The sequence below is a fragment of the Rhipicephalus microplus genome, chromosome 5 (assembly GCF_043290135.1).
Source record: "Rhipicephalus microplus isolate Deutch F79 chromosome 5, USDA_Rmic, whole genome shotgun sequence".
In the NCBI taxonomy this organism is placed as follows: Eukaryota; Metazoa; Arthropoda; class Arachnida; order Ixodida; family Ixodidae; genus Rhipicephalus; species Rhipicephalus microplus.
In genome coordinates, this window is record NC_134704.1 from 46,104,009 (window position 1) to 46,130,866 (window position 26,858).

Here is a 26,858-nt window from a genome sequence, read left to right on the forward strand (position 1 = left end):
ACCACGTTAACCAATTTAGCCATCGACCCAAGTAAGTCGCAATTTAACACCCCATTTCACAACCACGTTAACCAATTTAGCCATCGACCCAAGTAAGTCGCACTTTAACACCCCGTTAACCAATTATATGGTCCGCATCCTCCTCAGTGTTCCCCCGAGGGAAGCTGCGGGCAATTTTTTTTCGTGATGGAGGGACGCCGAACGTGCTCGAACACGCATGCGTCAAAGCAACGCAGCGCGGCGCACGCCTGCGAGTATATGGCAGGACCGGCGTTTGGCGTGGCAACGCCGGCGTGACGCGACGAAACGAACGCCGGCGAGCACGCGTTCCGCGTCACGTCGAAATGTATTGGCGCCTTGACCGTGGCATGTAGTCATGTTCTCACACGACACGCATCTCATAATTATCATGTTTGCACCAGTCGTACACCTTTGTCATCCATTGGCGTCACGTAATACCAAATTTGACATATGTGAAGGTAGCGAAATGGCCGCGAGCGCATCATCAGAGTGGCATGTAGACATGTTGTTACAAGACACGCATGTCGCGATTATCATGTTTGGATGTGTAATTTACCTATGTCGTTCGTTCGCGTCGGGTAATACCTAGTTTGGTACATATGAAGTTAGCGAAACGACCGCGAGTGCATCATGAGCGTAGCATGTAGTCATGTTGGTACATGACACGCATCTCATGTTTATCATGTCTGCACCAGTATCATGCCTTTGTGATCAATTCACGTCCCGTAATACCAAATTTTGTATGAGCGAAGCAAGCGGAACGGCCGCCAGTGCATTATAGGCGTGGCATGTAGTCATGTTGTTAAATGACACGTATCTCATGATTATCATGTTTGCATCAGTCACATACCTTCGACACCCATTTACGTACTGTGACACCAAACTTGGTATATGTGACGCTAGTGAAACGGCCGCGAGCGCATCATGAGCGTGGCATGTACTCATGTTGTTACATGACACACATGTCATCATATTCATGTTAGGGTCAGTCGCTTGTGTTCGCCTTGCAATCATGCCGTACCATACTAGTTTTGCAACATGCCATGTGAACAAAACCACTGCAAGAGCTGCAGAACCATAAAATGTAAATCATGGCATTCTTGACATACATGTGATGATTTTCATGTTATGACTAGTCAAATATGTTCTTTATACAGTCATGTTATGCCATACCAAGTTTAGTATCGATACCATTATCGAAACGGCCAGGAGAGCTAAAAGTCGTAGGCGGCTAGATAGACACTCAACGTCGCTGAAGTTCGCTAAGAAATGCTTCGTATTTAAAAGTGTTTAGAGTACTTGGTACTCTACTATGGGAGGGCAGAGAGTCATCCCACTGCAATTCGCTTACGCCATGTATGTTTAGAAAAAGTGGGTAACGAGTTAGAGTACCGGGTACTCTACCATGGAAGAGCTAAACGCCGTCCCTTGGGCCTCGCACTTCATGAGGCCGCTATGGTGCCAAAGTCCATTTGACTGTATTCTATATGTATTCTGTTTTTGAAAAAAATTTCAACGATTCAGAGTACTAGGTACGCTACTATGGGAGAGCATAAAGCCGTCCCTATTCTGTGGGGGGGGGGGGGTTAGAAAAAAGGGGGTAACGATTTAGAACACATGGTACTCTACTATGGGAGAGCTTAAAGCCGTCCCGAGACTCACATTTGGAAGCACACTGTTAGAGGCAAAAAATGACCCCCTATTCTGTGCACAATTGTAGACAGTTATTGCATGAGGTGAAGGCAGAATTACTAGTCTTATGCATATTATTTGTCTGTACAGGCTCGTGTTTGGTTTGCTAGTTTTCGGTCAAATAATTTTACTTTTTGACAAATTTTATCAAATATTTTCACTTCTGTGACTCTGCGAAACGTAATGCTTTAGCAAGGAACAACGAACTTTTAGCCTATAATTCGCATAGTGTTTGCATTACTTGCATATATGCGCCTATGGTTTGAACAGAAATAGTCAACTATTGCTCTGTTGCACGGATGAATGACAGGTGTGCTGCAGTACTGGGGCGGAGCATGTATTCATTGTTAGGTTGTTACCGACTTTGCATCGAGCGCTGCGTTTTGGTGCAAGAGAGCCAGACCATAGCCTCCTATATAGAAGGCTATGGCCAGACACAGGCTGAGAAGGTGGTAGATTGGGCGCTTATTTTCGGTGTACGTTGCAATATAGGCACCCAGCAATGCAGTTTACGAGATCTGATGGTGGCGCCAAAACACACAGCCTAGCGAGTAGACGCAGCAAAGCCGAACTTGCATGAGCATATCAGTTTCTTTTTTACTTGTGAGCAAGGCGGTCACGGCTGATTACGTAAGCGCCCAGGAAGCGTTTTTTGAAAACGTGCTAAAAAGGACGCTGACACTTCAGTGTGTCACTGTGTTCAGCGAGCGTTCCATTTTCTTAGTCTCCCTGGCGGTCGGTACCAACAATGCTGAGGCGTCCGAAAGAGCTTCGTCGCGCCCTCTAGTCCACTGTCGGGTGCCTATAGAGACGATTAATGAAAATATAGAAAGGGGAACAAGGTAAGAGAAACAAAAGTTGAAAGCTTTGGCGAGAGCTGAGTGAAGAACTGATAAGCATTACACTTCCGATACAACAGACGAGGGAAAACTCGTCCAGGTGAAATAGAATGAGCAGACTGATCCTCACTGTACAGCAATATGAACACCAATTTTTCATGCTGTCTCTGTATAATCTGACTAAATATCGCGGTTAAGTACTCCTAATGCTTAGAGTGGCCATAGGCTGTGTGCATATTCATGGCAGCGACGCCAGAACCAGGAGCTTACCAGACATATGACTGTGAAAATGGCGCTCTGCCTCAAGGTGACCGTACACATGTCATGAATCCCCTGAAATAATAATAATAATAATAATAATAATAATAATAATAATAATAATAATAATAATAATAATAATAATAAAGTGCACGTATGCAAACTTTGTTGGAGGGACAAAACGACCTAATTTCGTGTTTTGCTCTACATTGAGTTGTGCGACCCGCGTCATGGCCTCCTGCCTGAGAGCACTATTGTAATCATATTTAGTCATGCATTGTCAGAACAAAGTGCAATAAAAATGTAGATCGTGTCAAAGTGCAAAAATCTAAATTTAAGCAGCCACCCTAGTAGTTCCCTACGCGCCCTTATAAAACGAATGAAAGGCGAAAGCCATCTCCTTCGCAGTCGATGTACTGTCTCTGCGCCGCCGCCATGCGAAAGATTTCTGCGACTATAATGTGGTTTTCATTGCCTGCAAGATCGGAGGCAGCTCGCCTGGTTTTGAAATGCCTGCGAGATATGGCCGCATTTGGCCAAGCGATGATGCTGTGTGATGCCGCCTTCACGACGTCACAAATGTGGGGATCTGTGACCTCGTGATGAGGTCATATGGTGACCTGGTCACTTGATTTGGGCGTCTATAGTGCAGACACTGAGGGGAGACGCCGACGCGGGAATGGAATGGAATGAAAAAAACTTTATTTCAGTCCTGCAGGACGCGCTTAGCGCGTAGCGGGCGTCTCCCACGTAGGGACCGACAGGGAGTACCTGGCGGCCGCTTCGTGGGCCTGCTGGACGGCCCATTGCTGGTCGGCGAGAAGTGAGCTCCTGAGGGACCTCTCCCACTTGCTTGACGCGGGACTTCGGTCACATTTCGTGTTTAATGAGGCGTTTAAGGTTTTAGCCTTAACAATACATGGTGTTTCACGTGCCAGAGCCCAGATACCACAATGAGATGGCTTTAGCGCAGCTCAGTTTGAGCGTGATGGAAAGGCACTATACAGTCAAAAATGGCAAAAAAAATTGCCCGCAGCTTCCCTCGGGGGAACACTGAGGAGGATGCGGAGCATATAATTGGTTAACGGGTTGTTAAAGTGCGACTTACTTGGGTCGATGGCTAAATTGGTTAACGTGGTTGTGAAATGGGGTGTTAAATTGCGACTTACTTGGGTCGATGGCTAAATTGGTTAACGTGGTTGTAGGAGGGGGTGTTAAATGAGTGAACACGTACACACGTATGCGAAAGGGCGGTGCTGGTCGAAGGGACGTCGATCATTGTGTTTGTGGATTCATTGGAATTCATTTCACCGCGACCTTGGACGTCGACGCGCCGTACAAACCAACCGACGAGCGGCAACTGAGCGAGCGAGCGCCGACCTTGAGTATATATACAGCACGACGGCGCATGCACTGTCAGCTGTTGAATGTTCTCGAAGCGCGACGCCACATGCGCGTCCACTGGAGAATCAGCAGAATTGTAGATGTCGAACGCGGTGTGTAGAGGAGGAAGGGTGCACAGATGGTGGAGGAGTGAAGCGCGCGCGGTGTGTAGAGGAGGAAGGGATGCACAGATGGTGGAAGAGTGGGCGACGGCGCGACGGCGCATGCGCGCGCGTCAGCTGTCGAATGTTCGAGAAGCGGTGTGGACGGCGCGGACGGCGCGGACGGTGCACTACAAGGCGCTAGTATAAGATGCTCCGCATCTAAAAAACAGACGACAGTGTAGGCGCTATCCCCTTCTTCACTGTATAGTACCTTTCCTTCACGCTCAAACTGAGCTGCGCTAAAGCCGTATTTTATCATGCACCGACTCGCCCAGTCAGCAGTACTGGTCGACCACGATGAGGTGAGCCTTATAGATGAGGGCTCCGGAGATTTCGACAGCCGTGGTGTCCTCTAACGGGCATTGACATTGCTCAGTACACGGGTCTCCGACATTTCGCCTTCATTGAAATAAAACCACCGCACGGCCAGCATTGAATCTGTCACTTTCGGGTCTGTAGTTGAACGCCGTAACCAATGCATCACCGAGGCTGACAAGCAGCGACTGCGCTCCGAACGAGGAATAATGCGACACGTATTTTGCCATTAGGTAGTCATAAGCACTTCTGCTCGTGTTTTCGGTCTATGAACGCGCGTAACTGGTGTGATAAAGATTACAATTTTGGTTTTGTCGTGCCGTCCAAAATAACGTCATACTGACATTCGATTGCAGTTTTTTTTTTCATCAGCTGTATGCACAGATAACTCGTATGGCTGAGTGACGTACCTGGATGCTCTCCCTTGGGAAGATTAAACACTAAGGCATGGCGACCAACAGGGCTCGACGTTCGAACTTCATCTTCTTTCACTCATCATAAAGCGTGACCGAAAAGTGTTCATCTTGTGACGTTGATAGTGATATTTGTAAGCCGCGTGCAACCTACCTGATAGAGAAATAAAAAAAAATTTCTTTCTCTATGCATACCTCCAGCGAGAAATAGGCCAGAAGTTGCGTAGCTGAACTCTGATTCGCTGGTTTTCCGAAAATTCATAAATATGTCAATTTAAGAATTGAAAGCGCGTATGGCGAAGAAATTACCCATTCTGCAGATATGAGCTTTTTGTTTTGTTTTTTATCTTTTAAATGCGAAGCATTTCTTAGCGAACTTCGGCGACTTTGAGCGCATCTATCTGCCTAGCCGCCCACGACTTTTAGCTACCCAGGCCGTTTCGAAAATGGTATCGATACCAAACTTGGTATGACATAACATGACACTATGAAGAACATATCTGATTAGTCATAACACGAAAATCATTACATTGATGTCATGAATGTCATGATTTACATTTTACGGTCTTGCAACTCTTGTGGTGGTTTCGTTCACACAGCGTGTTGCAAAACTGGTATGGTATGACATGATTGCGTGACGAACACAAGCAACGGACCCTAACATGAAAATCATAACATGCTTGTCATGTAACATGACTACATTCCGAGCTCATGATGTGCTCGCGGCTGTTTCACTAGCATCAAATGTACCAAATTTGGTATTACGGAACATGAATGGATGACGAAGGTATGTGACTAGTGCAAAGATGATAATCATTAGATGCGTTTCATGTAACAACATGACTACATGCCACGCTCATGATGCGTTCGTGCTTGTTTCACTAACTTCACTTATACCAAATTTGCTATTACGGGACGTGAATGGATCACGAAGGTATGATACTGGTGCAAACATGGTAAACATGAGATGCTTGTCATGTAACAGCATGACTACATGCTACGCTCATGATGAGCTCGCGTCCGTTTCGCTAGCTTCACATGTATCAAACTCAGTATTACGCTATGCGAACGGATGACATAGGAGTATGGCACATACAAATATGATAATCACGACATGCGTGTCATGCAACAACATGACTACATGCCACACTCATTATGTGCTCGCGGCCATTTCGCTAGCTTCACACATGCCACATTTGGTAATACGTGACGACAATGGATGACGAAGGTATGTGACTGGTGCAAACATGATAATCATGAGATGTGTGTCATGTGAGAACATGACTACTAGCCACAGTCACGGCGCCAGTACATTTCGACGTGACGCGGTACGCGTGCTCACCAGCGTTCATTTTGACGCGTCATGCCGGCGTTGCGACGCCAGGCACTGGTCCTGCATACCACATACTCGCAGGCGCGCGCAGCGCTGCGTTGCTTTGACGCATGCGCGTTTCAGCGCGTCCGGCGTCCCTCCATCACGAAATGGGGAGACGCAGTGTTTTTAGGGTAATACATCGGCGCGAAATGCAGTATGTCGCACTGGTTGCCGTTGGACCACGCCGACGGACGCTGGTCGCGCCGGTCGCGCCTGGCGTTTGACTATAGAGTGCTCGCATTTTGCTAACGTAGCGTCGCTGTGCCCAGCATGCGCGCGCGTCAACGCTACATTGGAGTATATTGGGCCCTTCATTTTGTTAGCTCCACATATACCAAATTTGGTGTTAAGTGACGTCAATAGATGACAAAAGTATATGACTGGTGCAAACATGATAATCCTCACACGCGTGTCATGTAAGAACATGACAGCATACCATGCTCATAGCGTGCTCACGGTCGTTTCGCTAGCTCCACATATACTAAATTTGCTATCACGTGACGTGAATGGATGACGAAAGTAAACGACACATTTAAACATAATAATCATGATACGGAAGTTATGTACGGCATCATTTACCTCCACCTCGTAACGTCGTACTGACTTTAAATTGACATATCAACCTTTTTCATTCGTGCTTCGCCTAACATCGATTCCCACTGTACGTGGGATCTGCCAATTTTTTCCATACCACATTACGTGACGACATATTTTGGAAAATGAATTCATGAACTCGCTTGCAGAAGTGTCTAGAATAATTAATTTGTCAATAGTTAGTAATAATGGTGAATGCAATGAGGAAGTCTCAGCTCATTATTATTATTATTATTATTATTATTATTATTATTATTATTATTATTATTATTATTATTATTATTATTATTATTATTATTATTATTATTATTATTATTATTATTATTATTATTGGGGTCTTGCATTCCAAAATTATGACAAGATAATAAGGGACGTCGTATTAAAAATTTTGACAATCTGGTATCCTTTATTGTGCTCTAACACAGCACAGAAACAAGTGAATAAAAAAATAGATTAAATAAGAGGGCGGGACAACATGACAAGTCAAAATGAGGTAAGACAACACATAATAAACTGAAATAGGGTAACAGCGCAGTTACGGTAGAGTTGAAGTCCATTTATTTTTTTAAATATATATATATATATATATATATATATATATATATATATATATATATAGATAGATAGATAGATAGATAGATAGATAGATAGATAGATAGATAGATAGATAGATAGATAGATAGATAGATAGATAGATAGATAGATAGATAGATAGATAGATAGATAGATAGATAGATAGATAGATATACTGTCCATATAATTGCTATCGTAATAAAGCAATACAATTTCCTCCGGAAGAACCACATCGCGCTTACCAATCACCCATGTATAATAGTCGAGCAAGGTGGTGTTCCGTTTCTAATTGCAAGTTTGTTTTTTTAACGCATATTCAGAATTATATGTTCATCATCCTCATCATCATTATCAGCCTGACTATGTCCACTGCAGGACGAAGGCCTCGCCCATGTTTTGCCAGTTAACCTGGTCTTGTGCTTGCTGCTGCCAATTATACCCGCAAACTTTTTAATCTCATCTGCCCACTTAACCTTCTGTCTCCCCCTACTCCGCTTGCCTTCTCTGGGAATCCAGTTAGTTACCCTTAATGACCAGTGTTTATCTTGTCTACGTACTACATGCCCGGCCCATGTCCATTTCCTCTTCTTGATTTCAACTATGATATCCTTAATTCCCGTTTGTTCCGTAATCCACTCTGCTCTTTTCTTGCCTCTTAAGGTTACACCTACCATTTTTCTTTCCATTGCTCGCTGCGTCGTCATCAATTTAAGCTGAACGCTCTTTGTAAGTCTCCAGGTATCTGCTGCGTACCTAAGTACCGGTAAGATACAGCTGTTATATACCTTCCTCTTGAGGGATAGTGGCAATCTAGCTGTCATAATTAGAGAATGCTTGCCAAATGTGCTCCACCCCATTCTTATTCTTCTAGTTACTTCAATCTCGTGGTTCGGCTCCGTAGTTATTACCTGCCCTAAGTAGACATAGTCTTTTACATCTTGTAGCGCACTATTACCTATCTCGAAGCGCTGCTCTCTTCCGAGGTTTTTGTACATTACTTTCGTTTCCTGTAGATTAATTTTAAGATCCACCTTTCTGCTCTCCTTGTCTAACTCCGTAATTATGAGTTGCACTTCCTCCCCTTAGTTACTCAGCAATGCAATGTCATCGGCAAAGCGAGGGTTACTAAGGTACTTTCCATTAACTCTTATCTCTAACTGTTCCCATTCTAGGCTTCTGAAAACCTCCTGTAAGCACGCGGTAAATAGCATTGGGGAGATTGTGCCCCCCTGCCTTACACCCTTCTTTATTGGTATTCTGTTGCTTTCTTTATGAAGCACTATGGTAGCAGTTGATCCCCTGTAGATTTCTCCCAGGATATATATCCTTCATTGACGCCCTGATTCCGCAGTGTTTGCATGACAGCTGATATTTCTACTGAATCAAACGCCTCTTATAATCTATGAAGGCTATGTATAGTGGTTGGCTATATTCTGAGCATTTCTCTATTACCTGTTTGATAGTATGAATTTGGTCGATTGTTGCAATAGCCTGTTCGAAATCCTGCTTGTTCCTTTGGTTGATTTAATTCTAATGTTTTCTTAACTCTGTTAGCAATTACTTTTGTAAATAGCTTGTATACTACGGAGAGCAAGCTGATCAGCCTGTAATTCTTCAAGTCCTTGTCATCTCCTTTCTTATGTATTAAGCTGATGTTAGCGTTCTTCCAACACTCTGGTACCCTTCCCGTCAGGAGACACCTCGTAAATAAGGTGGCTAGTTTTGCTAACAAAATCTGTCCTCCATTTTTCAGCAGATCTGATGTTACCTGATTCTCACCAGCAGCTTTGCCTCTTTGCATGCTCTCCAAAGCTTTTCTGACTTCTTCTATCATTACTGGTGGGTGTCCTCTGGGTTACTGCTAGTTCTTATAGTATTAAGGTCGTGGTTGTGCCGGCTACTGTACAAATCTCTGTAAAACTTCTCCGCTATTTTAACTATCCTATCCATATTGGTAGTTATTTTGCCTTTTTTGTCCTTAGTACATACATACGATTTTTGCCTAACCCAAGTTTCCTTTTCACTGCTTTGACGCTTCCTCCATTTTTCAGGGCATGTTCAATTCTGTCCATGTTATACCTTCTTACATCGCATACCTTACGCCTATTAATCAACTTCGAAAGCTCTGCCAGTTCTTTTTTGTCTGTTGTACTTGAGACTTTAATCATTTGACGCTTCTTAGTGAGATTCTTCGTTTCCTGAGAAAGCTTGCCACTGTCCGGTCTAACTACCTGGCAATGCCTCCAACTTCCACTGCACACTCCGTAATGATACTCGTCAGATTATCATTCATTGTATCTACGCTAAGGTTGGTTTCCTCACTAAGAGCCGAGTACCTGTTCTGCAGTGACACTCTGAATTTCTGTACTTTCCCTCTCAGTGGTAGCTCATTGATTGGCTTGCGTATCAGTTTCTGTCGTTCCTTTTTCAAGTCTAGGCGAACTTGAGGCCGCACCATTCTATGGTCACTGCATCGAACCTTGCCAAGCACTTCCCCATCCTGCATGATGCCTGGGTGTGCACTTATTATAAAGTCTATTTCGTTCGTATTTTTGCCATTAGGGCTCCTCCATGTCCAGTTGCGGTTTCATTGTTTTCGGTAGAAGGTATTCAAAATGTGATAATTATTGCGTTCTGCGAATTCTACTAGTAGCTCTCCTCTGGCGTTTCTAGTACCGATGCTATAATCTCCTACTGCCTGGTCTCCAGCCTGCTTCTTCCCGACCTTTGCATTAAAGTCTCCCATCAGTATTGTATACTGTGTTTTTATCTTACTCATTGCCGATTCCACGTCTTCATAGAAGCTTTCAACTGAAGCGTCATCATGGCTGGATGTAGGCGCGCAAGCCTGTACTACCTTCATCTTGTATATCTTATTCAGTACATTTACGATACCCACCACCCTTTCATTAATGCCATAGTATTCCTCTATATTGCCAGCTATGTTTCTGTGAATTACGAACCCCACTCCCAGGTCTCTTCTGTCACCCAAGCCTCGATAGCAAAGGACGTGCCCATTCTGTAGCACCGTATAGGCCTCATCTGTCCTCCTAACCTCAATGAGCCATATTATATCTCATTTAACACCCTCTAGCTCCTCGAGTAGTACGGCTAGACTTCCCTCACTAGATAAGTTTCTAGCGTTAAACGTTGCCAAGTTCAGGTTCCAATGGCGGCCTGTTCGGATCCAGAGATTCTTAGCATCCTTTGCTGCGTTGCAGATCTGACCACCGCCGTGGTCAGTTGCTTCGCAGCTGCTAGGGACTGAGGGTCGTGAGTTAATTGACGTATGCATGTGGGAGGTAGTTGCCAGATACTGCACCAGGGTGGCCAATCCTTCTCTGGTGAGGGAGTGCGTTACCGGTGGTGGTTACCGGTGAGGCCGCACCCCAGGCCTCCTAAGTTCCATTACCACGCGAATTTTTTTTATCTGGTTGGGAACTGCGCGGCACCGGGATTTGAACCACGGACCTTTTGCATGCAAGGCGGATGCTCTAACCACTATGCCATCGCCGCATTCTGTTCATCGTCCCTCCCCAAAATATGGCCTTTGGCTGAGCAGTGATATCAGAATCTTTCGTTTGGATCGCCATTGCGTTAAGGTTTTCGACACACACTTAAACTTTATTATAACCAATGTTGCATGTTACACAAAAATAAGTTCACTAGACCCGAAGATTTGTTTTAAAGTTGCACGCACTCCTAACACCATATATATTGCAAGACTGCTTTTACTTCGTTACAGTGCTCCAAGTACCCGGATACTGCAAAGGCACGAAGCGTTTACCTTTCAATAGAATCCACGCCACCTCGCAACCATTTAAATCCACCCGTTTCGTTTCGAACGGTCTCTTCGACCGCTCCTTCGCCTCAAACGTACGAAAACGGACGAAAACGGACGAAAACGGATGAAAACAGACAAGTGACGCCTTGGCTCACGTGGCATAGAACGCCGCGGCGTTCTTCATGGCTGAGGTGGGTCAATCGCGTGCCACCCGATGGAACCAAACGCCTCTGGTTGAATTGGGCTCACGTGACATAGAACGTCATGGCATTCCCCACGGCTCAAATAGACCAATCACGTGCGCCTCGATGAAATGGAACGCCTCCGTTTGAACTCTCCACGTGACATAGAACATCACGGCATTCCCCTCAGGGCAGCCTGTCAATGGACGGACGGATGCTTCGCCCCACTCTCCATCATTCACTCTGAAGATATGCTGCCATTTTTTTTTCTTTCGGGGCGAAGCACCGTAAACAATGTCCGTGTGTTGCCGTCCTGTACAGCAGATTTAGCGCTGGTGCATGCGAACAAACCGATACATCTATGAAGAACAAAAAGCTTATCAAAAGTACGTTTATTGACCAGAACACATAAAATAAAAGGTCACAATGCCGTGAAAACGCCGACGTTCAGCCACTGATCAATCAAAGCATAAGACAGAAGAAAACGTTATTAGGAACAAAAATGAAACGCTGTTAACCAGAACAAAACGGAAGACCATGATTCATGATCCTAAACATACTGCTTCTTCTTTCAACAACATTTACTCTTCATGTAGTTCATTTTTTCCAGGGGACACCCTCTGCGAGCCATGTTTTCGCTGCTACATCAGTTAAGAAACGAAATGCTTATGCATCTCAATGAAGAACTAGTTATGCTGGAAGAGGAGGCTTTTCTCCGATACTGGTCTACGTGGTTCATTATTGTAAAAAACAACAATGTGTTCATGCCGTTCCTCTCCTACTAAGAAGGTGGGCTAGAGCATGTACCACTGTGAAAATACAGTGTGAATTCTCCCTTTCCTTATTAAAAACATGTCATTTTTGTGAAATATTGTTCTTGAGCACGAGAGCAAACTGTCCTCACAGGTGAATACAAAAACATCACCTTACACTGTGAATGACCCCCTTGTTTGTGCATATAGCCTTACTGTTTATACAAGTTTAATCATCTCGAAGTTTATGAATGTCCCGTCCTTGTTGTACAATTGTTGTATTGTACATCACTGCATACCAAAATAAGTTATTTTCGCTGTACATAACAGCTTGCACTGTACATACGCATGATCATCATTGTATATCGTTCTGTGCACATAAGCTATGTAAAATATATCTGGAAATAAAATTCTCTTAAACCAGTAGCTGCGGGAGCTTTTTGTTTGTGGCATAATATGTGCGAGGCTGTTGTGGCAGGTCGTCGTCGTCGCGCTCTCTTTCCGATTCTGGAATACTTATACTCTAAACTTCTATCGTTTCTTTCGGAGGAATTGTTCTTCCTTTGGGTAGGAAAAATTTTTTTACGACAATGGTCGTGCCGCTTTTTGTCACGGTAGTTTACAGACGTATTCGATTAGTCTTCCACCTGGCCTGTTTCCTACAGCCAGGTCACCTGTCAGTGTCTGATTAGTGCATGTAATCTGTATGTGTTTACTATTTTTATGTGTTTGTGTGTTCCGTATGGACGTGAGTTCTTGTACATATGCAATTCATTCTAACGCTGTAAATTGTGCAAATTGCACGAATCTTGATAGCTGTTGTGTATACTTGCTAACATCTTCACCAATTCTTGTAGATTAACATACATCGCCGTGTACATCGTCCATATTGTGATTAGTGTATATATGTAGTATATGTAGTCATTAGTAACATTGTTTGGGGCCACCCTACGGACTTGGACACTTTTGTTTAAAGAGGACATGTATCTTGTTCTTTGTCATTTGTTTGTTATTGTTCTTGTCGTATAGACGCTCGTTCGATAGGATTGTTGTGTCCCACGATAGGATAAACTTTTTTCTAAACACGGCTTCTCTTCCATGGCGCTCGAACTATGAGCGCCATGGCAGGGACAACTTCTTGCTCTTCCACAGTAGAGTACATCGTGCTCTAAATCGTCGAACATATGTTCTAAACACTCATGTAAGTTTCCGTTCATGGTATAGGGACAGCTTACCTTCAATCGTAGAACATCTTTTGGTAGCGAAGCTTCCTATGCCGTGGACCGTGCGTTCGCGATGTAGGTAGTAATAGTATTAGGTAGCCACTTCCACGGCCGGAGTGACACGCGCGCACCCTTTTCAATTCAGGAGGAAACGCGCGCACGTGAATCATAGATAAGAAGTCAGTTGCTTCTGATGAAATAACTTACAAAGACGAGTATTGGTGAATTGTTCACCAATGCAATCGGCCTTGAATTTGATGTTTACTAAATAAGACTAGTATCAGAAGGACGCACTTTGAGCACTATCTGCCCAGAAAGGGTTGCCACGTTAAACTCGCTGGGCGTAACCTGCTTGGTTTTAGCAAGGTTTAGCAAGGGTTGGGCCACAGTGCTATGAACTAGATGCGGTGAAAGTTGGGAAGTACACACGAAGCACATGCCTTAAGAAAGTGCACGAGCGCCATTTCTCATTTAGTCCTTGTAATGTCCGCTGGATGGCGGTGCTTCTATATATAGGCTGAATATATGAAGAATAGGTGCGAGATGGTGGTACTTGGAGTGTTCTCTTGGTGGACGGACGGACAGACAAACAGATGCATGGATGGACGCAGGGACGGACGCATGAACGGATGCACGGACGGTCGCAGAGACGAAAGCGCGGACGAACGAAAGGATGGATGGACGCTTCGCCCCACTCATCATCATGCACTCCACAGATAATGATATATTTTTTTCATCACATCTTGGATGTGTCTTTTGCAGCCTGATACATTGTCTCGTGTACTACGAGTACTCAATTCACTGCCTACCTCTTCTAGCTGTCACGGCGCTGTATTTGAGCCTTGCGCAAACATCGTTGCTTCCAGAGCCGCGAGAGTTTATTGAGTTTACAACACTATCTACTAAAGGGAGCTGCGGCGCTGTGACCGTTCAACCACCATAGGGGGGTCTTAGGATTGGAAATGAAAAGTGAACCCCGCAACTATCTGTCGCTATAGGTTGGACACCTCTGCAGTGCTTCACACGGGAAGGGATATCCCCCTCTTCTAGCCACCATGGGAACGATGGGAAGTAGGTGAATTTGCCTATAGTGTTTGTACTTGCGGCTTCGTTTATAGAGTTTTGATATTTGTTTCAGATAAAAGAATGAATCGTTGTGAACATCCCGCGCCTATCCGAATACGTCAGCCGAAAAGGGTGAAGGTGGGGACGTGCGACTGCTGAACTTTTCCTGAACTTTGTCTTGCAATAAAGCAGCTGCAGACCGTATCAAGTCACTAACGAAAGAGAGGGAAAGATGAAGAGATAAAGCTCTTTAATAAAGAACAGAGAAAACTGCTGGTATGTATACATGCACAGTATGCCCTATGCAGAAGAGAGCAAGAATAGAAAGGGAGAGAAAAAACTGCCATCATCAACGCGTATGTGCCAAACCAATTCGGTAGGTACTCATCACTGGGCCACTAAAAATTACGAAGGCAGCAGTTAGCAAAAAAAATGGGTATACACAATTGTGCAGCTAATCAAAGATTATCAGCACCATAAACTGGTGTGCCCCCACAGGTCGCGGGTTCGAATCCCGGCTGCGGCGGCTGCATTTCCGATGGAGGCGGAAATGTTGTAGGCCCGCGTGCTCAGATTTGGGTGCACGTTAAAGAACCCCAGGTGGTCGAAATTTCCGGAGCCCTCCACTACGGCGTCTCTCATAATCATATGGTGGTTTTGGGACGTTAAACCCCACAAATCAATCAAATCATCAATAAACTGGTGTGCCACAGAAACTGTGTCCCGTAGCTGACACCTTCTACTGAAAAATTGGCCGCGTATCTGCCTGCTTCGCTGCAAATCTCGTCAAAGACGATAGTCTTCTGGCGGCCGTACTACATGAATCCTGGTCTCAACCGCGTGAGATATGGCGCAGCATGAGCTACGAACGCCATCTGGCAGGGCCGTGGGGAAACTTGAGTTTGTGTCTGAACCCAGGGCCACTGCCAGGTTGCAGCACCATGTTGTCGGCAGAGTGCTTTTCCGTGCATAGCTTCGCATTAACAGCGCGGCGTAAGAAACACTAGTAAGTTTAGAATTACGCGTACATGAAATTTCTAGTAAAGGAACACGCCACCTAATACTTAAGTACTGATATTGCGACTCAGATATGCGTTATATTTGCTTTACAATGTTCACAAGTATGAATGCAGCCTCCAGTCCAAGATCGCTGGGAAAGAACACATGATCGTGGTGTGGGCCTGTTACAACGTAATGGTTGTGACGCAAGTCACCTTACAGCGCATCATGATATAGCGTCTTCGAGGAACGTGAACAGTAACTTTTAAGATTTTACGTTGCTGAGACGACACAACTTTTAGCAAGTACGCGTAGTACGTGTGTATTTCCCTTTATGGCTGAGACACGTACTATAGCGTCAGATTTCCCTGCTATTACGGAAATCGTAGTGAGGTATCCCCTTCAAAACTGTTATGCCCCTTGCGGCGCTTTTAGGGGCGAAGCTGCAAACGAACATACATCAAGCACGGTTACTTCCCCGTCCCTAAAAATATATACAGCAGATGCGCGAATGCTGATGACAAAGCGATGCTATAGGCCCTAAAGCCCATAATGTCTTCGTTGAAGTTACCGACTAGTGGTATAAAGGAGAGACAAATGTGCGAATGGACGGAGGCTCAGATGGACGAATGTACGAACGGACGCACGTACAAATGCACGTACGGACGGACGCACAGACAGGCGGACGAAGTACAGTCTATCTTAAGCTTATAGGCTTATAAGATAGACCGTACAGTTCATCCGCCTGTCCATTTTTTTGTCCTTACGTGGGCCCGCTATGAACTCTCTTTGTACGGTATATGTAACACCTGTGTTCCCGTCCGACGGGAAGCTACAACAACGGCGTCTACGTACTTTCTTGGGCTAAATCCGGTTACCATTCACGACGGTCCCCCGGGCACAAGAACCTCGACCAAGAACAGCTTCGCTACTCAACATGATATTGTTTGCGGTAAATTCATTCAACTCTTTCTTGGCGCGAACGCATCACTGCAAGAAGTTAGAAGTCTTGCTAGCTCCCGTAGCGATGTGCCTGATACATGAATTCGGGGTATGAGCTTGGTTAACTTACCATGCGTTGCTAAAGGGGAGGAAGATCGGAGGAGGAGGTATAGAGGTTGTAGGAATAATAATTTACGGTGGTTCACGTGCTCAAACAAGGACATTGCTGGGGGCACGCCGTATAGTCAGACACTGCCGATTGATAGCGACAACCTGGTCTTAGTCATGCATCTAAATTTATATGGTATTCTCGCATTTCGCTTCGGTTGAAGTGCGGCCGCCGTAGAAGGGAATCAAACCCGTGACCTCGAGCTTAGCAGTGCATCAATATGGTGCCAGAAAAGGTAGCGACGTGACAGGAAAGAGAAAGAGAGAACCTATTATTGAGTGAAGTCGGACTTTTAGCAGGATTATTACCTCACGACTGTGAGCACTTGACAAAGATGATGAGGTGGCCGTCAGACAGAGTAAGGGGCGTAGCTATAAATTCCTTCCAATATGTCATAACAAGACGCCCAAGCGACCACTATAGCAGAAATTTCTTTCGGGAGTGAGGGGGGGGGGAATCAACTTTACTTTATGAAAGGTCAAGCGTATGTTTGTACGGAAACGTGAATTTATAAGCACGCAAACAAAATTCAAAAAAATTCGGGAGGGAGGGAGAGGTTGAGCCCCTCGCCTCCTGGCTACGTCCCTGCTCGGGGTTGACGTAATGAAAGTTGGCACTATAAAAAATCTGTTCCTTTAAGCTGTCAGAACGATACCGAGCGGCCTCGAGAGGATAAAGAAGATGGGATATGTGTGCTGATAAATGGTATATTGCCTATAATTTACTTTGCACATTATTTTTGTCATTTAACATTGCTCAAATTATCTTTTAAAAGTTTTTACAGATTCTTGGCCAATGTCCAAGAGTGGGCAGGTGCCATAATGCTGAAGGAACAAAGAAAACAAAACAAAGCCGCACGTGGCACGCTCTATTTGCAAAGGGGAGCTACAGAAGAAGAAGAAGAAGCTTGCCGATCGCTGTGTTCCGAGGGCCGTCGCTGCGAATTGTCCCCCAAGAAGAAGCCGCCTCGTAAGTGAACGACCCTAACTAAAGTATGTTTCATGCATGCACTAGACAGAACAGTCGCTCAATAGGCGCTGATTAAGTCAACGAGTCGCACGAGGGCTAGTTTGTTCGTGCGCAGTACGGTCCACCATTAACGGAAACACTTGAATGAACATCGTTCATATTGCTGGCCTAACAGCTAATCTTCATGCACGTCACCAGTTCATCAAGAGGAGCCAGAAATGTCAACCACCAGTTGCCCTGGGCTAATTTAAGCCACTGTTCTTCTGTAAGAGAGCGAAGTACATACATGCTCAGCACAGAGTTATTGCCGTTAATGGCGAACCCGTCTGGTAATTAAGGCAGAACAGCGAAGTAGACGGGACAGTGGCATGCACAGGCCACGATGTGGCAGTGTCCTGTTGTGTGTGTTTCACAGCCCCTTCTTTTGCGTTTTCTTGTCGTAATGCACTAATCAGTGTTTTTCTGACGCAGAAGTGTTTTATTGTGTAGTGCTTTATTGTGTTTTTAATCAGTGTTCGCATTAAATAAGAAATACAGTTGCAGAAGAGACTAACTCAAGTGTGGCACACTATAGCGCAAAAGTACACAATTGGTGATAGGAATACAAGCAACGAAAACGAGCGCTTGACATTATCGTTTGTGTTCCTTCCGTCCGTTCTGTACTGCAAGCACTTATATCTCCTCTATTTCATCGATCAATAACCTTAAGTGTGCGCTGAGTTCCCCGTCAGGGGAGGTGGCAAAGGTTCGTCGTGGCACACTCCACCCCCCCTCTTTATTATGTCAGTGTATGGGGCTTACTTTGCACCCCTCCCCCTTTTTACTTACAACATCCTCCCCCCCCCCTTTTTATGTCAATGTGTTGGATGGACTTTGCGTCCTCCGGGCCTCTTCACTGACTAGAGCCCCCACGAGTCCACCTCATCGGCACGCTATGATCCTTACTAATTAAGTAGATTCTATGCAAGAATCGAACCTGCACGAAAGTTACTCAATCTTGCGAGGTATCCATCTAGATACCTGCTTCTCACCATAGGATGCATGTTGCGTCAGTGCAACAAGGTCTATCAGCATGTTGGGACTCGCTTTGTTGCAATGTTTGCACCGAAGAGTTTGCCCTTTGCTGGATTTTTCTCGATGGCTCTAGCTTCATCCTTTTTCTTAATGCGGCGGTGTTATTTTCTGAATTTACAAATCCGAATGCGAAGTTGACATACATGACCAAAGCGAAGCGTAATATCAATGGATGCCCCCGAAACCACACGTTTTGTGTAAAACAAGGAAACTTGGGGCATATATACACAAAGTTTCAGTCCGGCAGCATATCAGCTACAGACAACACATATAGGGCATCTGGGTGGAGAAATTCATTACTTGTACAATACACCGCTTAACGCAGGAGATTCCAGGCATGTGCCACGTTTCCTCGAGGGAGGCCATTGGCGTCGCTGTAGCCTGTCTGGTAAGCTTCTAAATCGAACACCCTGCTTAGCTTACGTTTGAAGAGTTAAAAAAAAACACGGTGCGTTTTAGTACGATGTACGATGCGTCCGTATGCGAGAACGCTAGGTTTCGCATGTTTTGCATGAGCAGAAGTACCACGCACGCGAAGTGTGTTAAACGCTGCATTCTTACGTAACCAACGCCGTTATAGACACAATGTGCACAGTAGCGAAACTCGCTAATGCTGCTATCTCGCTTTCCAGTTGTGTCTCTATGACCAATTATAATAATAAAAAAAACAGCAAGCTTCGTTAGGCACATTACCTTACCTATACCAGGATAGGTTACGCGACACAGTGAAAACAACTTGTCTCCAAGTGCTCTATAGTCGATTGTGACTGCACTCGCCTCTCGTCGATGTTGCATGCTGCTGTCACAAATTGAGCAAAGAAAATTGCTTTAAGCTGAGCCTTCGAATTCAAATGAATGAGTGTCTGCCAGACTGAATGACTCGACTTGTTAATTTCTTCATTTTGTCTTACCAAAAAGAGACCATGCTTCTGAAAGACACCGTACTGCGCAAGATTTTAAATGATTTTATTTTATCGCACTTTAAGATAAATGTGTTCCCAAAGAGTCGTTTCACTTCCTTTTGAGAAATAGCTCAAAAGAGAGTCATTTGACTCTCTTTTGAGAGTTTAGACTCGCCACATATGGCTATCTTTAAAGAGACACGTGAACTCTTTTTTTGAGATCAATATACTCTCTTCAGAGAGCCACGGTTCCCGAAAGAGAGTTAGTCGTTTCTCTCTAAAAACAATGCGTGGTAAATCAAGATCCACCGAAAGTACTTTTTTAGAGTAATAGTTTTTGTCACAGCATACACGCAAATCTAGGTGCGCAAGTGTTGTAGCATCCCGCACCAAACGAAATTCGACCGACGTAACTAGCAGTCAAAACCTTGAGCTGCAACATACCTGCTTCCGAATCGGGTGTGCAGAGCTTTGGGTTCGCGATAACCTTAGGCTTTCACCAGTGCGCATGCGTCAAAACACAAGCGATATGCTTCTTGGTCTTGCTGAATGGAGGAGACAATTAAGTAGTTGTTGTTCAACCACAACAGCACTGCAGATGTGCTATACAGCCATTTTTTTTAAATGTCAGGAGCAACTATGTTAAGAGCAGTACATAACTGCTTCGAAAACAATGTTGCTGTGACGCAGTTGATGAATTCCTTCAACGTGGCTTACGTCCTGAAGCCTGAGATAGGGCAACAACTCAGAAAGCAGTCCTGGTTCATCTATGTTCCAGACGTACACGACGTGAGCAAGTTTGGTGAGTGACTGTTCCGACTATAGGGAGTGAGATTCGTTCGAGTTTATTCAACAACGTGGCAGGCATAAAATAGTGCAGTAAATACCTTTGGTGTAAGGGGGAAATTTTACATTTCACAGTAGGACTGGCCCTCTCACTAAGAAAATAAACAAACTGAACCGAATATGAACATGAAGTGAACAAAGCGTCGCTGTAACCAACACATCGATGAGGGCGACTAGTCATCGCCAAGGTCCCGACAAGGGCAAGTCATCTATAGTCGAAACGTTGGGGAGCGAACAGTGCGATAAAGGTGACTCATTGTTGCCAAGGCCCGGCAAAGGCAAATTTCTTGTCGAAACGTTGGCTTGAGCACGAGTTTAAAAGTAGATTCCACGTGTAAGCAAAAAACATCGATCTTTAAAGCGACTGACAGTTGTCCAAAACATGCGATTACACCATGGTGGAATTAAAGAGGCCGTGAATCAGTGACAGATTCAAGCAAAATCTTCATGATGTCAGCACTCAGAAATACCATATATATACTTCTTAAATCGCGATTAGAAGTAACAAAAACTGCTATGTCATGGAAGAGCCTTGGAGCTTTTTTATAGAGTCGTTCGGTTTGCCACACACAAGTTCAATTCTTTCATCTGCACTATATGCTTGAAATTGGAGTGTACATATTACCCATCCCCGTTATATTCTGCGCTGCTTATACGAAGTAAAAAGTTACTCGCTAAAAAGCGGCGCTGCCTTCGCGCACACATACATGTGCAGCAAACCACCGCGCACAAACGGGAACCGCTCTCACGTTCACCTCCCATTGTTCGCAGAATTTGTTGCACGCAGACCTAAACTAGAATATAGATGTTACGCAGTGTCTTCCAAGTTGCCACTCCATGATTAGACGCTCTCACCGTTGAGCTTTGCATTGCGCTAAATAAAACAGATATACCGTCAAAAATTGGTTGTCGGCCCTCTACAGAGAAAGAAGCGAGAGAGTCAAAGCCATCTGTGAACTTTATTCTTCGACAAGTAGCTGTACGGAGACCCGATGGATGGATGGATTGAAAATTTTATTGGGGTCCTGTAGGATTCCATCCCCGTTTTATAGGCGTAGGATCGCGGGCCGCTCCCACGTAGGGACGGGGAGGCCTAGCCTCACCACCGCATCATGGGCCTTTTGGACAGCCTCGAGTTGTTGTATGAGAACCGGACTCGTGAGCATTAAATGAGAGCAATTTTCAGAAAATTCATTTTTTTTCCTTGTAAAGAGGGGCACCTCCAGAGCTTGTGGTCAAAATCACTAGCTGTACTTCAACTACTCCCATTTCCAGCATGTGACAGTGCGTTCCCCTTAACAACAGGTCCCTCGTTAACTATGTGTAGACTGAGAGGCAACAATGAGGCGTGCCTTCACTAATTGGAATTTGGGCGCCTGCACTAGAATTAAGAGCGGCAAAAAGCGTGAGTGGCTGCCCAACAAGTGAGAAAGGAGGAGCGGCAGAGTTATACCGTACCGTATTTCCGTAACTTCCTAAAAAGACTAATGATTAAACCGGATCGTAAAATCGTCGGTGGTACGCGTTTGAACACACATTCCTTGTCTCTCTGTGCAGTGGGCGTCGATAAGTCCAACTACATCAAGCTAGGCCTGGCTGGAATAAGTATCATCTTCGACGCCTGCATCTTGGTCGGAACCGTCCAAGTAAGTTGAATTGCGGGTGAACATGAGATGCAATCGGTGATAACGCAATGTTTATGACAGATCATTACGATAAAACGTCAGAAATGCCTTTTATTTAACACTATAGTGTTTTACGCCAAGGTTTACCAGAAATTCACGCACGCCATTTCCGTCAAGGCATTGACGTCGCTACTAAGGCCTTCGGGCAGCTGAAAGAAGTCGAGAAAAAAGTTTCAGTTAACCGACCGGGGAAGGTAACTTTTTAAATCCATAACATTTGAGCACAAAACCTGGACGCATTGACCACTACGTAGTAGTCGAGACACACTTCTCACGTTGCCTCTTTAATCACTATTCTTTCCTCCATTTTCTTTTCTTTTTTTTAAATTATACAACAATTTTTCGTTACCACTTTTTCGAGAACAAGCGAGTATACTTCATGTTGAGGCGACCACATTGTGATCATGCGCAGTACATCCCCGAACTGCTGGATTCCGGATGCATATGGCACTATGTCGACCTCGGTGCTGATTTCATCATCGGCATGGCGTCGGCCAATTACACGAGGCCCCAGATCATCGTGGTAAGCTTGGCTCTTTCGCTAAAGCACATTCGATCTCTTATAACTGTTGCGAATTTGCGTGTGGTTTTTTTTTCCATGCTAGAGAGTTTAATGAACTCATGATCAACTAAACTGAATGTGTTGGTTTACCATACAGTCATCAAAACGATTAGAAATAGAAGGCAAAGCTTGGACATCGAAAGTAGCCAAGCGTAGAATAGACATTGGACATAATGTCGGTAATATATCGAGCCACTGCATCACTTTATATAGTCCATGCTCCAATCCTCTTGGCTCCCTTTATGGAGGCACGAGAGAAAAAAAGAGTTAACGTCTATCTTTAAAGAGAGTTGTACTTGTGACCAATCAGAACGTATGAAACAATAATTGAGGTAATATTTTTTATTAGAGTGTATTGTCACACTAGGGCATAAAACGTGGTATAGTGCAAACATGTAGGCAAACAAGCATAAGTACAGACGTACTTCAAACTGTTGGCCAAAAAAAATAAAAACAGCCCACCCTAGTTTTACTCAACGTGAAATCAGCAGAAACAACGGAACTGAACTGCGCCCCGCCGCGGTGGTCTAGTGGCTAAGGTACTCGGCTGCTGACCCGCAGGTCGCGGGTTCGGTTCCCGGCTGCGGCGGCTGCATTTCCGATGGAGGCGGATATGTTGTAGGCCCGTGTACTCAGATTTGGGTACACGTTAAAGAACCCCAGGTGGTCTAAATTTCCGGAGCCCTCCACTACGGCGTCTCTCATAATCAAATGGGAGAGACGCAGGGGGCGCCGACCAGTGCGGACGCGAGAAGATCGGCTCCCGTTTCTGTTAATGTTTTCGTTAGGATTTTTGTGGTGCCTGTGCTCGAGCTGCGTTTCATTCGACGCAGTTTCTTTTTGAGGATCACGTCGATACCAGACTTTTTTCGGTGAGTGGTCCTTTTGCTGAATTATTGGAACTTTTCTTGTGGAACGCGCCGCGGCTCGGCTAACCCTACCGGGCTCAGCCTATAGCGTCGACGGCGAGAGGCGGGAGAAAAGGGGCAACATGCCCGAAGTAGCGATGGTGGAAGGAGAGGAAATCTCTCACGAAGAAGCCAATTGCCCGGGTTGGACGACAGCGCTGGGCAAGAACAAGAAAGCTCGTGTAGAAACGCCAGTTTCCGCGGGCAACGCATCACATGTGGGCTCGAAGGGAGGCCGCCGCACGGCAGCCCCGCAAGGTGCAACGAAGCGCCTCGCAGCTGCATCGAGGCTGCCCCGACTGCCGAGGGACCACATACGAATTATCGTCAGGCCGAGGGACGGACTTGACGTCAGAAAAGTAAGCCTAATTAGGCTCGCACAGGCTATTGCCATGGCGGCTGCTCTTGCCCCGGCAGAGACGGAAGGGGACATCGTTTGCCCAAACATCGACAAGAACATTCTCGTAGTCTCCACACCGGAGCAGAAGAACGCAAACGCCTACGCCGCGATCCAACAGATTCGGATAAGCGAAGGAATGTACCATGTGGCGGCATATGTCGCGGCGCCCGATAACACCTGTAAAGGAGTCATACGAGGAGTGGACACTGACATCAGCGAGGCCCAGCTCCAAACGATGATCGTCAACCAGCGAAATTCGAAGGCCCTAGAAGCCAAAAGGATCAAGAACACCACCACTGTGGTAGTGCTTTTCGACGGCATGAAGGTACCAAACTATGTCATATGCGGCGTAAGCATGCTGCGCTGCACGCTCTACAAGCGCCAAACCGACGTGTGCTACGCGTGTGGAGGACTTGGTCACAGGGCCGATGTTTGCCCCAACCCCAACAAGAGGGTGTGCAAGGGCTGTGGGCTCGTGTCTCCACCCGACGATCGCCAATGCTCGCCTAAATGTGCCCTTTGCGGAGGCCCACATCCGATGGCGGACAGAACGTGCAAAGAACGCTTTCAAGTACCTTACGTCGTGCGACGGAGAAGACGACGGCGCCGAAAGCGCGTCAAAAAGTCTCAGCAACAGCTGGCTGAGGAGGAACGGTCAAGGGATTCCAGCGTGGCAAGTGCTCCCAGGCAGGGGCGTTCCGTCACGCCGGCTGGCCGCCGGCGCGACCGCTCCAGGGGCCGCGCTCGCACCAAAAGGCGCTCCTGCTCCCGTGCACGAATCCAGGAAGTACCCACGTGGGCGGATCGAGCCAAGCCGAAGCCAGCGGCGCCGCCACCAGAGGTAACGCGGGTACCATTGCCAGAGCATAGGGAAGACCCCAGGGTAGCTAAGTTGATCCAAGAGAATGCTTGCCTTGAAGCAGAGATTCAACAGCTGAGGGCTGACCCTGAGTCGTTCCGCAAGCATTACTCCTCGCAGGGTGAGAGACAACAGATTCCCCCACCAGGGGACGTGCAGGCGCGCTCGGGAAAACATAGGGCCTCACCCCCCCCCCCCCCCAAGGGGAGTGGGATGCTATGGAGACAGAATCGAACAGCAAGGCTCTGGAAAGCATGCAGCAATCGATTAAACAACTGGCTGATAGCATGACTACCCTACTGAAAGGGTGTCGTCTCTTGAAGGTACACAGGCAGCGCTAGCTACGGGTAGCTCGCCTCCGATAGGGCCGAACAGGGCACAGTCGCCTGCAGGCGCGGTAACAGTCAACCCGACTAGAGATTGGCTGTCTCAGAACAGTAATTATGGCGGACAACACTAATGAACTGGTCGTGTGGCAGTGGAACTGTGCCAGTTTCAAAAGGCGCAGGGCTCCACTGCTGCACTTTATTGCTTCTCAGGCGGTCAAACCGCACGTAATTATGTTACAGGAAACTCTCGGTGATGCGCTAACTTTCCCGGGCTATCGAGTCGTCTCGGTGCGCGAGCAAGGGAAGCGCGGTTTGGCAACCTTGGTCGCAAAAAAGTGCTCTTTTCAAGAACACAAACTACAGCTTGGCAACAGCAAGGCTGAGGTCATTATCCTAGAAATAATCCCCAACAGCTGGCTCAAGAACAGCGTATTCCTCCTGAATGTGTACAGCTCGCCGTCGGACAAGCGGCAGGGGTTCGCTTCGATCATGGCAAAAGCGGTGGCTCTGGCCAGGGGGGCCCCCATCGTGGTAGCGGGAAACTTTAATGCTCCGCACGACGCTTGGGGATACGCCAGGCAGTCCCCCAAAGGCAACAACCTCCTAAAGGCCGTATCTAGCTGTTCTCTTGAATTTATTACGGACCCGCAATACCCGACAAGAATTGGCACATCAGTGGTCCGAGACACAACTCCAGACTTGGCGTTCGTCAAGAACGTCGCCGGAGCAGGGTGGCAAAACTTGCAAGAGAATCTAGGTAGCGACCACTTCATAGTGGCTATTACCCTAGCAGTCAATGCAGCTCCCCCCAGGGAATTTAAAGTAACGGACTGGGATGCCTTTCGTAAATTGCGGAAGGAGGACCAGGATGAATACGACAGCTTAGACAGCCTCTTTGCAAGGCTCAAGGAGGATGCTAATGCTGTGACCAAGGTTGTCAAAACGAACCTGAGGGTTGATCGGATGGATGCACGCCTCGCGCATCTCTTAGAGGCTAAGAATTCCATCCTGTCCCGGTGGAGGACGCAAAGGCTCAATCGCCGACTTCGAAAGAAAATTGCGCAACTCAATCGCGAGATCGAAGCCTACTCTATTGAACTCTCCAAACAGCAGTGGAATGAAGTATGTTCGTCGGTTGACGGACAGATGATAGTGGGGACCAAATGGAACCTCCTCAAACAATTACTTGATGAGTCACAGTCGAAGGGAAATCAGCTATTGGCTATTGACAGAATCGTTCACAACCAAAAAGCGAAGGGAGTGCCCGAAGAGGCCCTCCTGAAGAGGTTAGCGGACAGCTATCTTCCGCTGGGCCCTTCTGGCGATGCGGACTATCCGCATTACACGGGTGGAATGGTGGCGGAGCTGGACGCACCTTTCACTGAACCAGAAATCTGTAAGGTCCTCCACGAGCTCTACGGACGCTCTGCACCGGGCCCGGATGGAATCTCAAATAAGCTCTTACGTAACTTGGATGGCAAATCCATCGAGAAGCTTACCGAGGAAGTCAACAGGATCTGGGAGACGGGGCACGTCCCCGAATCCTGGAAGACAGCTTCGGTAGCGCTTATCCCAAAGCCA

At 46.1% G+C, this 26,858-nt stretch overlaps 1 protein-coding gene across 5 annotated transcripts in view; it reads left to right on the forward strand.

The window, feature by feature from the left end:
- The window catches only part of LOC142817763 (uncharacterized), a 379,761-nt gene that overhangs the window by 339,973 nt on the left and 12,930 nt on the right, over nucleotides 1–26,858 (forward strand). For 4 of the 5 annotated variants that reach the window (XM_075895358.1, XM_075895357.1, XM_075895354.1 and 1 more), the window contains 4 exons: nucleotides 17,519–17,712; nucleotides 19,112–19,174; nucleotides 22,092–22,180; nucleotides 22,632–22,742. In XM_075895358.1, the coding sequence (XP_075751473.1) occupies nucleotides 17,519–17,712; nucleotides 19,112–19,174; nucleotides 22,092–22,180; nucleotides 22,632–22,742 (457 nt within the window). The remainder of the gene's footprint in view (nucleotides 1–17,518; nucleotides 17,713–19,111; nucleotides 19,175–22,091; nucleotides 22,181–22,631; nucleotides 22,743–26,858) is intronic. The other variant, XM_075895356.1, reaches the window with a different exon arrangement.